Source organism: Wasmannia auropunctata, unplaced genomic scaffold (assembly GCF_000956235.1).
Source record: "Wasmannia auropunctata unplaced genomic scaffold, wasmannia.A_1.0 LD335657.1, whole genome shotgun sequence".
Classification (NCBI taxonomy): domain Eukaryota; kingdom Metazoa; phylum Arthropoda; class Insecta; order Hymenoptera; family Formicidae; genus Wasmannia; species Wasmannia auropunctata.
Window position 1 is genome coordinate 7528 of NW_012027233.1, and position 17646 is coordinate 25173.

Consider the following 17646-nt stretch of genomic DNA (forward strand, 5'->3'; position numbering starts at 1 on the left):
GTGCAAGCTGCCGAATTCGCCATTAGATTGTCACTACTGGCACTACTGGCAATACTGGCATATCGGATGCGGAACACGGGCGTAGAATGAAAACAAAAGTGTCAAACAATTGTCAAAAATATATGCATATAGATTAGTCGTTCTGACCGGGACCGTGATAATATAATTTAAGCGTAACATGGCCGAGAATGAATTTGTTTCAGACAGTGACGAATGTCTCGTTGCCGAGGCCATTAATTTAAATATTGAGGAGGTATCTATTCATCTTTCCAATTACAATCGCTTCAACGATGTTGTAAAACATAACGCGTGTACGCGATGCCAAGCGTTATCACGTTGAGCGAATCGCGCTATACTGTTTGCTATTTGTATTCCTAATTCGTGTCTTTTTTCTCGTTGTAATATTATAATTGAAATTAATCTGCCGGTATTGTTATAATAACGGTACTCATGCCTTATTTCTTCTAGTTAGATAACGCGGAATATGCTATACCAATTGTGGAAGAATTACCCACCTTGGAGAGTATACTAATGGAACCCGATTATGAGTCGCTATCGGAAACGGAGGACGACATCGGCGTACCATTGGGTGAGAAACTGGGCAGCAGTGAGACAACCAGCATCGGAAGTCACTTGTCGCTGAATTCGTTAAATAAATCCTCTAAGACCGCCCAGAGACCGTCCTCGGGTGTTATCTTAAGGCATGTCATACTCAAAGGAATAACATCACAAATTGTATCAGCCAATGTGAGCAATTATTCCATACATTATGCGGGAGATATATAAGGAGTTATATTCTTTCAAGTTACAAATTTTTGAACATTGTTACATGCCACATGTATAATAAAATGGTCGTCATTTGTTAAATATTGATTTATACAGGAGAGAGTCAACGCTGGTCTGGCTAGTGCAGTTGCAGCTGGAGGAAACATGCTGGTAATTGGTACTAGCCATGGTTTAATACTGGGCTTTGATTCTTCACAAACGTTGCGATGGTGCGATCAAGAAGCGAGGCACCAAGGTTCTGTTTCTGCCCTTTGCTTCAATCACGATGGTAGCAGGATATTGGCTGGTTTTGTTAGGGGACATATCTTGATGTTGGATAGTAGTAATGGGAAAGTTTTAAGGATTCTCACTGATGTACATCCACTTGACACTGCTGTCTTACACGTTAAGGTACTAAATCTGCCATTGATTTTTCTTACACAGGTGTAAAGTTAGTAGTCTTGTATATGAATATAAAACATCCTCAATTTATAATTGCATATTTTTTGAAAAGGTAATAATAGAAGTTAAAGGAAAACTATAAAATATTAAAATTGTTATAAAAATAAAAATGTTTAAAAAATAAAACTCTAATTTATTTTTCGTTAGATATAGAATGTTTACTTTAATTTGTGAATGCTTTATATACATATATATACATATACACAGGGTGTCCTATTTTAAAGGATTCATTAAGATTTCTCGAAAACTATGATAGATATGGAAAAATGTTCAAAGTTGTATGATTTCAAGGGGCACATAAAATGGTACTATTGGTTTGACCTATAAGTAGCATTGTCAAGGCCAGAGAAAGGTCAGTTTAAGTTTTTGAAATGGAATTCTGCACTTTTTATTACATATTCTTGTAGCTTATCTCGAGAGCTTTTCAAAACACTATAATAAAATATTTTTCCATTTTCGAGTTATAAGGCTTGAAAGTTACAGTACCACTGGCATTAGTATTATCCAAGGTATTTAAACAATGGCTAAAACCTTTTAAATATTGATCAGGCTCATGAGCTTGACAACATATGTCAACGTCATGATCATTGGAGGTTGTTCCTTTTTTTTTCAAAATATAAAAATAAAAATGAAATTAAAAGCAACAATCTTTAATTGCCTTGATATATGTTGTTAAGATCATGATCTAGAACAACATTCAAAAGATTTTAGCCTTTGCATTGTTCGGACGCCTTGGATAATGCTAATGCCTGCGGTCCTGTAATTTACAAGTCTTATAACTCGAAAAGTGCTTAATCGAAAAATATTTTATTATAGTGTTTTGAAAAGCTCTCGAGATAAGCTACAAGAATATCCAATAAAAAGTGCAGAATTCCGTTAAAAAAATTTAAAGTGATCTTCTCTAACCTTGACAACGCCAAGGTTAAACCAATGATACCATTTATGACTTGAAGTCATACAACTTTTGTTAAAACATTTTTCCGTATCATAGTTTACGAGAAATCTTAATAGATCCTTTAAAATAAAAATTTCCATTAGTGGTTCATCCTTCACCTATGTTGTGTTGTGTATAATATTCTGCGTACAAACCACTCCATCTTATTTACGTGATCGTCTCCATTTAAATGAGGTTTAATTTCACTCCACCTCATTATCATCTATGCGTCTTCATCAGTCTCCTTTCCATTCTCATCGGACAGCAAAATTTGAGGCAGCTTTCTCCTACTATGGTCAAGTTTTTTAACAACCAGAAACATTCGCTCCTTGACATCTAACTATGCATTCAAAACAGCTGCTTCCCTTTACATTGGCTCTCATCTTTGATTAAATGCTCTTAGATGTCTTTTATATTCTAAATCAATATGTTTCATTTTCGCATTTTCTTTTTGTACATCAATGTTTAGTTTCTCGTTTACAAAGCTTTACGTATTAAATTCCTAGGTTTAGGCATATAAACAACATTTTCGCTGATGCCTTACCTTTTGAGATGCTACAATTAATTATCTTGTACTTCATGTTTTATGTTCACTTGTATATCTTCTGATGCATATCAAAGCTATTATTATTATTATTATTAAAATAGGACACCCTGTATATACATCATTAGTATTGAATCATTAGTATTTTTAATTTATCTGATCGACAGTTTTGAACCAGCCACTTTAGTTTACAGATTCGCCCAAAATAGCCTTGTGCAGTGACAGCGGTGGCTCGGTTTTCGAACTGAATTTCACTAGAGTAATGGGCGTCCGAGGTTGCGACAGTAGATGCCTATTTAGCGGCTCCAAAGGAGAAGTGTGCACTTTGGAGCCGTTGCTATTGAATCATTTACCGTCTCATCCACTGAAAAATTATACTTTAGTAGCAATGGCAACGTTATCGAAGGTTGTGCTTCGTAATAAACCCAGAGAACGCATCTGTCCATTAAATGTACATAATGTTTATTTTATTTCGTAGGTAATTGTTGTTTGCATAAGACCGCGAATGCGTGTTGTATTGAGTCATCCGTTGACTGGTGCCGCGATAGCACCACCACAACTGTCTTGGCAACTGGTTGTTATTCAAACAGCTGATGGTTCCCGTGTGATCGATCCAGTACTGGCGCTCGCGAGGGATAACGTGGTGTATTTTTATCAAGTATTGGCATATATTGCGTTATATTTTATGTTGATTGTTTTCTTTTAAAATAATGCTAAAGTATACTGCTTGTTGACAAGGTGTACACCGAAATTGGTACGCGGATAAAATTGTCTCCTCTCCGAAGGATGACGTTACCGTACATGATAAGCAATTTGAGGTGGCTAAATCCAAGATCTCTTGTGGTACTGGACGCTCACGAGAAGTTGCATTTATTAGATGTAAGAGCACAGGATAATTTGGAGACGTTAGATATGAGTCGCGTTGGTATTTCTTATGCCTCTAGTCATTTTAAGGGATTGTCTACCGGCGGAAATGTTTCGAAGGTACAAAGAGTGGTATATCGAGGACAGAAAGAAACTGTATTTAATATTACATTTGGATATTTGTATTTTCTGCAGGCGATGGCGTTAGCCGGTGAACGAGCGTGTTATAACACTGTTGTAGTCTTTGGCACGCAGCTGTTGTTATTAGGTACAAAGAGTTTACATGTGATATGTATGAGAACGTGGACTGAGAGATTGCAACATCTGATCATGCAGGTCAGTTTAAAGCGATGGAAAGAATCTGATTATGAGAGTAAAGATGTTTTATTGCATTTTTTAGAAACGTTACCCCGAAGCGTTGGCATTGGGCCTTTCTTTTTATCAAGATAAAGGCAAGGCGGTTATCGGCTTGCGAGGTTCTAAGCAGCGTCGCAAGCAAGTAGCGCGCGATAAGGTTTGTGAAGTATTGGTGCAGTATATGGACGAGTTAAATCAGTGTTTAGTAGACGAAAATATAGACTATGATATGATAGTACTCACCTGCGTCGATTACTGCATTCAACTGGAGAATATAGATCTGCTGTTCGGAAAGTTGTGGGACATAGTCTTCGAGTCAGAGGGGTTGAAAACTAGTTACTTGCACGCCCTCGAAGCTCCTCTGCTAGACGGAAATCTTCAACCGAGACTGCCACCATTGATCGCCCAGCAATTGGTCACTTTTTACGATCAACAAGACAAAGTAGATTCGCTGGAAGCGATCGTGGTTCTCCTCAATGTAGATTGCTTAGATATTCATCAAGTAAGCCATCGCGAGAATTTCCATGGTGAAATAGACATTTACGTTTTAAAAATGACGTTTTATAAATGTTTACGATTTCAGAGCATATGTTTTTGTTCGTAGGTAACTACAATCTGTCGTCAACGGGGACTTTGGGAGGCTCTGATTTATCTGCAGACAACAGCATTAGGCGATTTCACAGCGCCTATTCATCAATTGGTACCGGTACTTCAGAATTTATTACAGGACCCAACAGCCGCTCTTTCCCGCGACTGTATAAAACTTGGCAACGCCATTCTAGTTTACACTAGCTGCTGCCTCGCCGGTCGCGGGTTTCCCAAGGACGAGCTTCCCGAGGGCATGCCGCAGAAGGCGAAAGCGGATATATTAAGAGCCCTGTTGTCCCAGCATTCCAGTTTGGCGAATGATATGGAAAGGCAGTATCCATACTTGAGAACGTTACTGCAATTTGACGCAAAGGGCTTCCTCGATGTTATAGCCATCGCCTTTCAGGAGCCAGAATTTACCTCCGAAATGGGCTTGCGACACCGACAGAGGCTCATAGACATCTTGTTAAGCATTGTTATGCCGAATACGCCACTCACTCCAAAAAATATCGATTACATCACGACGGAGCAGCAGTTTATGGTTCTCATATTCGTCGCAAACGAAGTGTCGGAAAGCACTGTTACGTTGGAGTCTAGTACGTTGAATAAAATGATAGATATATTGTGCATTGACGCGCATGTAGAATTGTCGAAAGACTTTAAGACTGAGAGGGAAAACGCCGTGTTGAGATTGCTGCATTCTAAAAAGCTGTGCAATATTTCTGATAATACTTTGTTAAATTTAGCAAATAGAGCGAATTTGTAAGTACCTTTAATTAATCTATTAAATTTATGCTTTCTCGTTTAGTCTATTACACACATACACGCACGCACGCACGCACACACGTTCCATTTTAAATAATGCGTTAAAATTTTTCGAAAACTCCTTCAAGGGAGGGAGGAGGGCGAAGGATTTTCGTTTACGCAGTTAGAACTCTTTAATATATGAAACTTCCTCATGAACAACTTTTTGATACGATAAATACTCTTTAGAGTTATTCACTTGTAACACTTTATGTGGGCTATCGCGCGCGCGCGTGTGTGCATGTGTATGTGTGTGTGCGTGCGTGCGTGCGTGCGTGTGTAAGTAATCACATACGTAGTCTGTCCCAAAAATGAGACTAATTCCGGAAAAATTGTTTTTTATTGAAAATATACTTAATATTTTTTAAAGTAGGATCCTTGAGCGTTAATACAGCGGTTCCAGCGTTGCTGCCACTCTTTGCAGCAGCGCCTTTGTAACAGGAAGTCCTGACTGGACATACTTTCCAGAGCACTCATCGCGGCTTGGACCTTTTTAATCGTCCTAAAACGGTGTCGGACAACGTTGGGACGATTAAAAAGGTCCAAGCAGCGTGACTCTAGAAGGCACGTCCGATCAAGACTTCCTGCGCTACTATGAAGAGTGGCAGCAACACTCGAACCGCTGTATTGATGCTCAAGGATTGTTATAAAAAATTGTTATAACAAATGTTTTTCACAATTTTACATAATTTTAAGTTATGTATCTTATTCCTTGGATGTTGACCTTTAAAATGAAAAAAAATTGTTTAATTGTTAACTTTAAGCAGATTAATTAATTTAAAGTTTGGTCGGGTACATTGGACTCGCGAATACCATTTAAAGAAATTTAGGAGTGAATACTGATTAGGGTTAAGCGTGTGTGCATGTGTGTGTATGTGTTTGTACATGCACATAGCATATTTATAATAATAGAATAGATATGTATATATGGACATATGGCATTGCATTATTTGATGTATTTGTGTTGCAGCATAAGAGTAGCGGAATTACTGTACAGTGCGCGAGAAGATTGGGTGGCGGTATGTAAATGCATGATCTTGGAGCCATCGAGGCATCACGACGTATGGCCCTGGCTCGAGCATCTGCCGGCCGCTTCGTTAGACCAAATGATATCAATTCACACTTCGACTCTCGTGACGATCAATGCCAATCAGTTCGCCACGATTGTTGCAACGCGATTGCAAAACAAGATCGATGCAATATTGCAGAGTTTTACTGATAATTTAAGCTTGGAATACAAGCTATTAGGAGCATTGTATCAAGTCGCGCAGTACAAGGAGGAGGATGTTTCTCTAGAATTAACAACTGAACATTTGGAGCGGTACCTAGCGTTAATGTGCGAGTTGGAGCCGGCACACGTGGTTGCTCACTTGCATGGGCCACATGGGTGCAGATTGGATGAGGCGTTAAAGATCGTCCAGAGATGGAGATGTAAAGATGCGGAGGCGGTGATGCTGGAGAAGCTTGGTAATTACCAGGACGCATTCGATCTTCTGCTGAGAGAATTTGAGGACCGGCTGGAAATGTATCGGCAGGATAAGGCCTCGGAAAGCGAAACTGTGCACGCTGCCATTCAGCTCGCGGGGATATGCCGCAGATCAGCGGGGAATCTCGACTGGATGCCTCTTATAGAAGTGATGTTCCGATCGCATTCGGAGAACAACAGGCAGAAGGCGGACGTATTGAACGGTAAATTATTGAGATTGATTTTAGAATCTCTGAGCGGTACATCGATACTGTCGAACATATTGGAGCAGATTCTGAGAAATCCATCGGCGACGAGCGGAACGATGGGCGACATACGACAATTACTATCCGGAGTCCTTACACAGTCGCGATACGAGCAAACCCTAGTCGAAACTACCGCGCGATTAGTGAGCTTGGAGCTTCACAAGGCTCTGGAAAAATCCTTGAGGTATTTCGGACATTCTGATATATGAGATTTATTACTTTTTAATAGAGTGTGAAGGTTCGCAAAGAATCACGATGAATTTTGGAATGCGGCATGAATATTGTTATCAGAACATCTCTGTAAATTAGTTAAATTATATCATGACAGACGAAAGATATGAATTAAGAATACATAAGTGATAAGAAGCAAAATTTTCTTGATAATAACAGAATAAAAGGAAAGAAAATTTCGTTTAGACTGATTAATGAGAACAATGTAAAATAAAAAAAGATTTATCGTGAAATCGCTGACTTTCGCACCGTGAACGTTATGCATCACTTATATGCAATAATTTTTATTACTCAGAGACGCCGGTAGAGCATGCGGGAACGTTTCCATAACTTGTCCCGTGTGCAGGCAGCCGTTGTCGCACTGTTCCGATCACGTAGTGATGTTTGGATGCGGTCACGGATACCATTCGATGTGTCTGGGCGAGCCTAAATCGTGTTACAAGTGCTTGAACACGAAAGGATGGGCGCCCGTCGCTACCAACATCGCGCACACTGTGCCGCAGCCACCGCCGGTTAGTTAAAACAGCGATGTCTTGATTATCTTTCATCTTGTACACCGCGTAGATGTTCTGCTCACTTTTCTGTTTTATAGAGAAAAAAACAGCTTCTTCCGCCAGAATTTTTACGTCACAAAGACCTCGCGCTACGACTGGCACCGTCCTGCTCTATCCCCGACCTCGAGGGCATCTTTTAAATCTAGTCTTCGACTATTCGAGAACGATAATCGCGTTCGTCAGTGGTATGTAGTATCTTTTAAGATACCAAAACGAACGTGTACGATGTACATATTACGAACAATCTGTATGTTGTGTAAGTACTGACAAAAAAAGATTTACGTTCCATTCCTTGAGATTTGATTTTTGTTCAATGCGCGTTGATGTTTGTGACACGTTGCCAAATACAAGTTATTACTGAAATACAAAGTATTTATTATATATAGCTTGTATATAACATATTATTCTCGTTGCAACACGTAATTTCGCACTTCTACACCGTTTCCACGACCGTCATCGATGGAACGTCCGTTCGGCGTTTTATTTTAATAATGAAAACTGGTTTCCTGGGCGCGTTATCTGCTAAAACGCGATACGGATCCATGGGCTCGTCGTCAAGCAATTCACCGGTGAGAAGTTTCGCGACAATTGGAAAAATGTCCAGTTTTGGACACTTGGACTGGTCGATCGGTGATATGTCGACATTCGAGATATACGTATCTACAGCGGATTCTAACTTAACAAGGAATGGATTCAACTTCAGAACAGCTACGTATTGCTGTAACTACAAACCAAAAAGGATCGATTATATAAATTTTTTAGAAAATTCTATAAGCGTGTATTTTGCACTTTTCCTACAATATGCGATGATGTATTAAACGCGTTAAAAGCGGTAGATACGTGCCTTATCATCGGATCTTTCGAGATTACGTAACAGATCCTCGATTTCATTTAACAAAACGTGACACCTCGCGAGATATTCATGACTGTATTTAGTCTCGCATGTGTGCAACAACTCCCTTGTTGAAGAACTCTCTCTCTTTATTTTTTCAAGGAGCAACGATAACGGTATCCCCGATAGCGTGCGACTGCCCATTTGAATTTTGGAACATTTTTCATAGACCTGTATAATTAATATATGCGCGCCAATACCTGTAAATACTTATACAAAGAAATGCATAAATGTAAAAGTACAAAAAGTTTTACCTGCTTATTAATAGAGCTCCATGCACCGACAATCCCGTTTATGAACTGCTTAAGGTCGCTCGCGGAGGTGTAATTCTCGGATAGGTACAATAACGACTGGAGTTTGTCTGTCAGATCACATGATAGCTTACCAAACAATTCGAACCTGTCGCGGAATTCGAGAGATATGTCTGGACCGTAACCTTCTGACTTGAGAATGCTCACCTATATAAAAAATATACAGTGTCGTGTGTGTACAATTAGTTTGATTACACACAACTTCTAGATGGTTAAAAATGAAACGTTTACGTTCCGATGTTTAACTCACATTTTTTTCGAGAATTCGTACGATATCGTGAGTCGATACGTCGTCGGTCGTCATAATAATCGTTTATAGAAAATAGATATACTTCGTCAAATTGGCTGATAAACAAAACGTATTTCCATAGCAAACTCGACGTCCGATAAACGCGATAGTGTCTTTTCTTCAGATAGAAGATAGACATATTCAGTTGGTTTCTTTTTATTGATTGTTATGGCTTATATAAACGACATTGTTGTCTTCCTTTCGTACATGTAGTACATAAATCTGGCATTGGTTTGCTTGTATATAGCGTATAAGTCACTTTTTATAACATCGCGTATTTCATTGATATACGACATCTTCTTTATGTTCGGCTAACATTGTTTTTTTTCATCGAATAATGATGTAATGAGGTATCGTATAGGGATAATTGAGAATTGACTCTTTTACAGGTCGCTTAAAAAATTAACTTATGGCTTTATAGTTTTAACCGTTAATAGTGATTTCTTAATGTTATATAAGCGCTCCTGGGCTCTTATACCATAAGTAATGTACATATCATTACATATTCGGTATTAATATTATTATTATTATTATTAACTGTTATAACTATACCGTTACTTATTTAGTTATACACAGTTATCTTAATAATTGCAGTAAAAACACTTAAAAACATATTTAAATTCGCGCTCACTGACAGGTATGTGCTATTGTAATTTATAATAAAAGAAAATAGCGCGACATTGCCGTCAAAAACGTGCTAATTGTTATTAGCACACTTTGCTTTGAAACGCCACAACAAACCCGATTATCATATATCTAGTCGTTTTCATAGACTGGTTGCTTTAATATTGTTTCTAACAGGGGGAAGAGTACCTCTCCTAAAAAGAAAGAGGACGGATTATTATATATATCTTACATATATGCAATTTAATTTATTATAAATTTTTCTTTTACAAATAAATTAAATTGCTTTCGTATTATTTAAATTTTATGCATTCAAAAATTTAATACAAGAGCATTTTCCTCATTTTTTTTCTCTTTTTGATATTGCAACCAAGATTTATCATATTAACATATGTATATTGCCAATAAAATTTCCATGTAATTTGATCATTGCTTGTAAGAAGAATAAAATACAGCAGACGAGAGATTTATACAATATTTTAGATAAAGAATAATCTAGCCACAATCTTTTTTTATTTACTAAATGCAGTTTAAAAGTATATTAATTTAGATTATCAATTAGATAATGTTTTTGTATATTATTTCATTTTTTCCTTAAAAATCAACTGTCCTAACAAGCTATACTAAATAATAATTATATATTCAATTGATGTTTATTTAATTTATATTCATCGGCATATATAAGCTTATTTTGCGAAGATCCCATGAGAATTTAATGGTGAATATGCGTCTTATATCTACAGTTAGCTGTTTGTATATCATGATCAGAAAAAAACGAAAAATTATAATTTTTTATAATCCACGTTGAACACAAAATGGTACAGTTTGCGATACTCGTCCCCCATGGATCAATTCGTTTGATGTACACATGTACCAAACTTGCACATGCAACAGGGGCAAAAAAATGCCACACGAGTTCATCAGGAACATGCATTATGTTTCTTGAATAAATCACCATAAATGATGAGTCATTATGAGGTTTGAACTATCAGAGGAGGGGCCCTAACAGTTCACTTTCAAATTCACTTTTATATTCAGAGAAATGATAACTATTCTACAAATGAAAATTAATCAGTGTATAATCACACAGTCTATTAAAGCGGGTTGCACTCTGAACTTGATATAATTCCTAAAAAAAAAAAAAAAATCTGTCTCCCTTTACATTTGCTGCGATCGCTCGCGCCATCGATTGGCAACGAGAGAGTGAGCATTAGCGATATCTATAGATGATATCTGTAAGAGTGATATCTATAATGTGGCGGTCTGTAATTGTTCCCATGTCGCGACCGCGCATAAGAAGTATTATAATAATGTCTTCGATTATGATGATGATGATAACCGTTAACTGATCGATTCCAGCTTTTGTTTTGGTATTCTTGGAATGAATTGTGGCTTGTATTAGATCTCTCCTCGTACGATCGACGATTTGCGTGGTCCTTGATCTTCTTCGTCCGGCCTTTATCTATCTCGTCATCGTCCGCGTTAAAGTGACGTTTACGCTCTTCTCGTCTATCGTTATCGACGTCACGGTCGAGTTGCGTTCTATTGCCATTCCAATTCGTTACTGAAAATCGGAGACACGAAATTATATAATAAACTTTTTAATCTTTCTACAATTAGATTGACTTATGATTAAATTTTCACAATTAATATCCGCAGGGTGTTTACTTAAATCTTGTAAAAAAATTTCCTGAGAATTCCCGGATTTCCCAAGTGTTTTTATTCAAAATTCCAGGTCAAATTAGGTAATTATTTTTTTAACATAACTTTGAAGTAAATCCCCGATTTTCAAAAGAAGAAATTCTCTAAAAATTCCAAGCTGTCCAGGTTTCCCAAGTTTTTTCAAGTAATAAACCTTGGTCCATTTTTACCAGTAGATTAACTTTAATCTCGGTTTAGTTTACTTTTTTTCTAATTCTTAGAACTAGAAGATAAAAAGAAATCAAAGCAAGATTAAAATTAATCTACATTGATAGAAATGGGCATAAATCAGATATACTAACCTGAGGAACTGCTGTATCCGCGATTTGACATTTTTAGTAAGTGTGAAAGGGTGTCCGAGTCATTGGTACCGTTAAAATTTCTCATAGCCGCGGCACTCGGTGTCGAACCGTTTTGACTTAACTTAATATCCTCCCTAGAACAGACATAATAATTTTTCTCTCGTCTATTGTCTTATTATTATATAAAATAATTCAACGTAAAAGAATTTACCTATTCTCACATAACCACCCATTAGTTGTAGTTGACCCACTGAGACTGGGAGCTGTATCCTTGGTTTGCCAGTTTTTAACATTGCTGATTGCAGCCTTCGTAGGCACAGTCTCTTCCTGTCCGTTTTTAATTCTGACATTGTGGCGCCACTTATCCTTATCACGTTGCTCTGACTGACCGTTCGCTTCAGTTTTCCCATTTTGATGTTTGAGCACACTTATCCGGCCGTTATTATTGGATCCGTTTTGCGTTTTCGTACAATTTACAATTGTAACTTGCATTGTCGACACACCGTTGGTAATGCTTTTGGAACTAGATTTCAGCAACTCTTTAGAACCCAACGAGGTTGTTTTTGCTACGTCCTTCGCAACAAGACATTTTGGCACACCGTTCGTGATATTAATTCTGGATGCGGTATTTGACGTTTGACTTTTATTCAAAGTCCCTGTCCCAGAGGAACAATTGTCTTCCTCCTCACTGGAACCGTCGTAGGGCACCAAACTGTTACCATTTAAAACCTTTCCATTTTTAATGTGCACGACCAGTCTCGGCTGCGACTTATCCTGCATTTTTTGCGGTGATTGTGTACTAACAGTGTCACTGGATTTTTGTATAGGAAGATTTAATTCTATACTTCTTTGTGGCGGGAGCTGCGGACCGATTAACGCTGGTTTACTTGAATTACCGAGATCGTTTGACAATCCACTTGACGTACCGTTCGCGGAACATCCGGCGGATGTCAAGATTTTGGACGCGGGGGACTTATTTGTAGAATTAGATAGCGAGGTGGGCACACTCTTCGCGGACGTTGTACCGTTCATTTTCACGATCTGTTGATTTTGACTATAATTTTCCATCTCGAAGATCATAATGTACGCGTTTGTACTTAATACATTATTAAGGCTTATTGGACGAACGCAACAGTCGTCGAAGGAATAATATTGACCGCTCGATACCTGCGCGACCGCCGTATAGTGGCCGCAATTTACAGAGGGGCCCATGTGCGTCACCATCGACATGAGTTTGTAAGTTAGCTGCTTGGGAGACTCGCCCGGTTCTCTCCACAAATACTGGCCCATATCTATAGTCTGTTTAAAACCGATGTGTCTAGATATTTTCCCTCCTAAAAAGCTAAATCGTTTCAACTGTACACACAACACTTTTGGTGGGCGCTCCAGCGTGAACTGTTTCGTGGCAGGAACTCTTCTCTTGCAGGCTTCGCATTTATAATCATTGTTATCTAACTGTTCCCTACTGAAGTAACTATTTAATGCTTCGTCCAGTGTATTCGCCTTGCGTATATCCACAAGCAAGTCCTGTTCAAGAATTCATAGGATATTTTTAAATGGAAACGTTACATGAAAATTTATCATTTTTGCAATTTTGTATACTACTTACTTGAAAGTGTTGAAACGTGGTAGATACGTGTTGACATTGCAGGCACTTCACTTCAGTACGTATATAGCCACCGAATATTTGATTAATAGGTGTCGTTTCCTTAGAGTAGCTATCCAACTTAGTTGCTTTACGCCTAGTCAAATACGCGCGTTCCATTCCTTCCAATAAATAGCGTAAAAATTCGTGAGCATCTTCTTGTTGTCCAGGCACCATAGTTCGGCAAATGACTGCATGAAAAGAATATCGTCTACTATCTGCCTATTCACACATGATATACTTATCATCATGAAGTACGTACGCTTTAGTTTATTATATACGTAAAACGGTTTGATTGTACCGCCAGACTTCTGATGGCTGAACTGTAGAGTCTTGGCCACTGCACACGTAAGGCATTCCCCACCGCCATCTAAAACTATCCTATTATCAAAACACCATACAAAATTGTGCTATTATAATTTTTACATTATAACTTTTTCAGAGATGACAAATGAAGCTATACATGATAGGACAGGCATTGGAACTCACTGTTTTGTTCGCACTTCGAATTGTGATGCGGATCGGACAGCAGCCAATTGACAAGGGCCGGTACGTGAAACAACGCCTGAAGAGTGCTGTTTAGGTAACAAGTGTTCCCAACGTTGTACATGCCAGCTCCAATTGGACACGTGCCTTTCCACCCAAGATGGACCATCTTGGAAGAGTACAGTGTGACCTCTGGCTCTGGCAGAATCGGGCCCTTATTCGCGTCATTTTTCTTCTTATAGATCACGCCATCCTTCACTTTGCTTCCTTCTAAATTCTCCACAGGGGACAAATTGAGGAAAATGTTGCAGTTAGCCTGCACCTGACTTGTCACCTGGAAATCCTTCAACTCTTCGTAATGGATTTCTGTTTGCATGATCCGCGAGGCGTTGCTCACCAGCTCGAGTGACAGATCGTCCGTAGTCTTGGACGGGCTGCCATTTAGAGCACAGTGGAGCCTGGCCGCTATAGGATCGCAGACGCTGACCGCAGGCATTTTTTTTCTACCGTTCAAAATTTCTTCTTCTAGTCTTTATTAAGCAGATAAAACCTATAATAAAACGTGGAATATGAGACATAACTTCGTACAAGATTCTATCTTCATGCACACCATATTGTCTCACGAAACAGATTTGAGAGCAATATTTTACAAAATATATATACGCGTGAAAATAAGATAAATACACAATTAATCACGCGGAAATGAATTTTGTGATAAAAGAAAAAGATAGATGTGATAAAAGAAAGAAGAATAATACCGATGAAGGTATGCTCCGTTCGAGCTTACAGAGCAGCGAGGTGTTTCAAAATACCACAGACTACATTTTGTTCGTGCAACTGTAACAGGCTCGGGCGGGAAGACACGAGCGTGCGGAAGATAACGCTTCTGACGATTGTTTACCTGCTCGCAGATGTACAGCGATCCGTGGGCGGTTTACTGCCGAGACGAGCACGGCAACCATCTGGCGTGGAAGATCCCTCGGTTCCTGGCGCGCGGAATTGCGCCGATCGCGCGGCTAATTGGCTCGTCGTGCGTGATATCGCGTGGCTTTGATCCCCCCCGGCTCGAGAGTCTCGATGCGGTTACCGGACAGGAATCGCTCGCCGCCGCGGAGGGTCGCGCGCGCGCACACACACGTGCAGGCGAGCGGATGAGCGCGCGCGCGTGTGTCTCTCCCTCTTTCTCGTCCTTTCTCGTTTCCTCGCCCGTCCTGACCGTCTCGTCACGAGCGGATTTCCCGCGTGCACGCGCTCGAAACCACGTTAACGCCCGACGCGATGAGACACGTTCACGCCGCCGCACACAAGCAGCCCGATGTCCGACGACCGACGCCGGTCATCACATATCGATCGCGCGCGACGATTTCGCGGCACACTCGTGCGTCAGACACGCGGGAACGATAAACGGGCACGCGCGCACGGCCGTGACTGCCATTTGCATTCGCTGCTATCTTCGCAAGACGACTTCCTGCGAGCGCTTCACAAGCACGCGGGAAAATCGGACGTCGCGCAAGATGGTTCCGGCCGGCTAACGGACACGCGGGGCAGAGGGGGAGGAGGAGCGATAGGATGCCGTGTGCTATGTGTGTATGCGTACAGTGGTGTGCGCGTGCGTGCGTGTGTGGTGTGTGTTTGTGCGTGTAGTACTGCCACGCCGTCTTTCGGGTCTCTACACTGTCAAACTGATGGCCGATACCGATTGTTTAATGCGTCTGACGATCGACTGTTCCTTCCGCGAGACGTTCGACGATCATCCGACTTCAATCGCAGGTTTTTCAACAAAGCACTTTCCAGTGAGCGCCGGCACTTAACCTATCGATAGCGAGCGCGTTCAGAAAACGATTGCGCGGTCGCAGAGGAATGTAATTGGTGTCCGTGTCCGCGCGCACTGATGGCTGCGTTCCGTTTGGCGCTTACAGCTGGTTACAGCGCTCACAAAATCATTTCATCCTTGTTGTTTATCAAATATTAAACAAAAACAAATGATGCTTATAAGCGCTGTAAGCGCCAAGAGGAACGCAGCCGATAAGTTATTAAAAATAGAGTCCCTAGCTAAGAGTCCGGTCGTTCGGTCACCTCGTCATAAATCCTATTGGTGCTGATACAATATGGCGTAACCAATAAGATGTCTTATTCCACACACATCTATATAATAATACACACACAACAGTAACCATTCAACAGCACCACAGTACCACACCACACCAATGTTTACTACGATGCCATGTTGTGTGGGTGCGTTCGGATTCCTTCCTCAGTATGTGGCTGCTGTGTGACCGGTGAGAGTGGGGTCTAGTTTAGTGATGGGCGATGTTAAAAAAAATCGAATGTCAAATAATCGAATGTCCAAATAATCGGTTAATCGGTCACACAATTGATTGTATCTATCAACAGAGAAAAATCGATTATTTAACGATTTTCTCTAGAACATCGAGAAAAATAAGTAGTTAATTAGGGTTGCTGCGTACACTTTTGTTACAGTAAAACATGGTGTCCTACGGGAACACATGAAATATATAACAAAGTATAACCATAAGACCGCTGGACCAATGAGCAACCAGTATAAAGTCGCCATATTAATTTACATAAAATTTTCATTGGTCTAGTCGTTTTATGCTATGCTTATGCTTTGTTATGCATTTTATGTACTCCCGGCCTATGGAAAATGCTTAACGGAAAATGTGTACGGCGGTCCTTCATGCTCAATGATTTTTGTTATTTTGGTAATTTTTACCTCGTTTCAAAATACAATCAACTCCCAGATCTACTTTGTCTGTTAAACGCAACCTAGAGAGACTATAATTATAAGAGCCAACAACTCGTCACGTGATCCGAATTGTGCGCTGATTGGGTCAGGAGTCTCAGGACAAGTAGCGCAATTCAGATTACGTAACAAATTGTCAACTCTTTTATTATAAGTCCTTTAATGCATGATGTAAATATCCTTTATAACATGCTCTAATGCAGCCAATAAACCTATATAAAAAAATCGGTTCTAAAAACATCGAATTAGCAATTAATCAAATCTAAAAACATCGGATTAATAATTAATCGAAATAAAAAACATCGACAAAAATAATCGATTATTTCTAAAAAAAACATCAAATATCTATTAATCGAAGCAACATCGCCCATCACTAGTCTAGTTATTGAAAGACACTCAGGTGACAGGTCTTGTTAAGGGATTACACCACCTTGAGCGCCTAAAAATAGGTAACTTTGGGAATTTTTTTTAGGAAAACAATAAAAGTAATACAAAATTCGTTTTAAGGCTTTAATAATACATGTCTTTAGAAGTAAAACATATTTTTTTCATTAATTTTTTTAATAAAATGACGACGCTGAAGCCATTTTATTAAACGTCGTTTTTGTAGCCACTGTCAAATCGGCGTTGCGGGGATCTGCCATTCGATTGAACCTGGAGCAAAAAACCAAAATTTTTTAAAAACTATATAATATGCACTACAGAAGTACATACGGATATTTTAAAATATAGATTTTTATAAAAATTGCGAACATTTGAAAAAAAGTCATTTTCGGCCAAAAAATTTTGTCAAGAAAT

At 39.3% G+C, this 17646-nt stretch overlaps 3 protein-coding genes across 5 annotated transcripts; 1 reads left to right on the plus strand and 2 right to left on the minus strand.

Moving 5' to 3' along the window:
* Positions 1-38: 38 nt before the first annotated feature.
* Positions 39-8197, plus strand: LOC105456478 (vacuolar protein sorting-associated protein 8 homolog). Of its 2 annotated transcripts, none has more exons than XM_011700548.1 (12): positions 39-253; positions 469-747; positions 883-1176; positions 2893-3111; positions 3184-3363; positions 3444-3689; positions 3765-3905; positions 3970-4428; positions 4531-5276; positions 6289-7233; positions 7576-7792; positions 7873-8197. In XM_011700548.1, the coding sequence occupies exons 1-12, from the start codon at positions 179-181 to the stop codon at positions 7972-7974; spliced, it is 3903 nt and encodes a 1300-aa protein (XP_011698850.1). In that variant the 5' UTR covers positions 39-178; the 3' UTR covers positions 7975-8197. The 2 variants fall into 2 exon arrangements, with proteins under 2 accessions (XP_011698850.1, XP_011698851.1); XM_011700549.1 differs by having other exon boundaries at positions 170-253; positions 473-747.
* LOC105456477 lies at positions 8189-10238 on the minus strand. The gene is made up of 4 exons (XM_011700547.1): positions 9288-10238; positions 8981-9184; positions 8679-8897; positions 8189-8558 (listed from the first exon to the last, which is right to left on the minus strand). Exons 1-4 carry the CDS (start codon positions 9339-9341, stop codon positions 8268-8270), a joined length of 768 nt encoding a protein of 255 aa, XP_011698849.1. The 5' UTR covers positions 9342-10238; the 3' UTR covers positions 8189-8267.
* A 407-nt stretch (positions 10239-10645) lies between these two features.
* LOC105456479 (ubiquitin carboxyl-terminal hydrolase 36) lies at positions 10646-15941 on the minus strand. Of its 2 annotated transcripts, none has more exons than XM_011700551.1 (7): positions 14986-15941; positions 14088-14634; positions 13861-13968; positions 13563-13789; positions 12165-13480; positions 11954-12087; positions 10646-11514 (listed from the first exon to the last, which is right to left on the minus strand). In XM_011700551.1, exons 2-7 carry the CDS (start codon positions 14578-14580, stop codon positions 11171-11173), a joined length of 2622 nt encoding a protein of 873 aa, XP_011698853.1. In that variant the 5' UTR covers positions 14581-14634; positions 14986-15941; the 3' UTR covers positions 10646-11170. The 2 variants fall into 2 exon arrangements, with proteins under 2 accessions (XP_011698853.1, XP_011698852.1); XM_011700550.1 differs by having other exon boundaries at positions 13861-13974.
* Positions 15942-17646: the final 1705 nt, after the last annotated feature.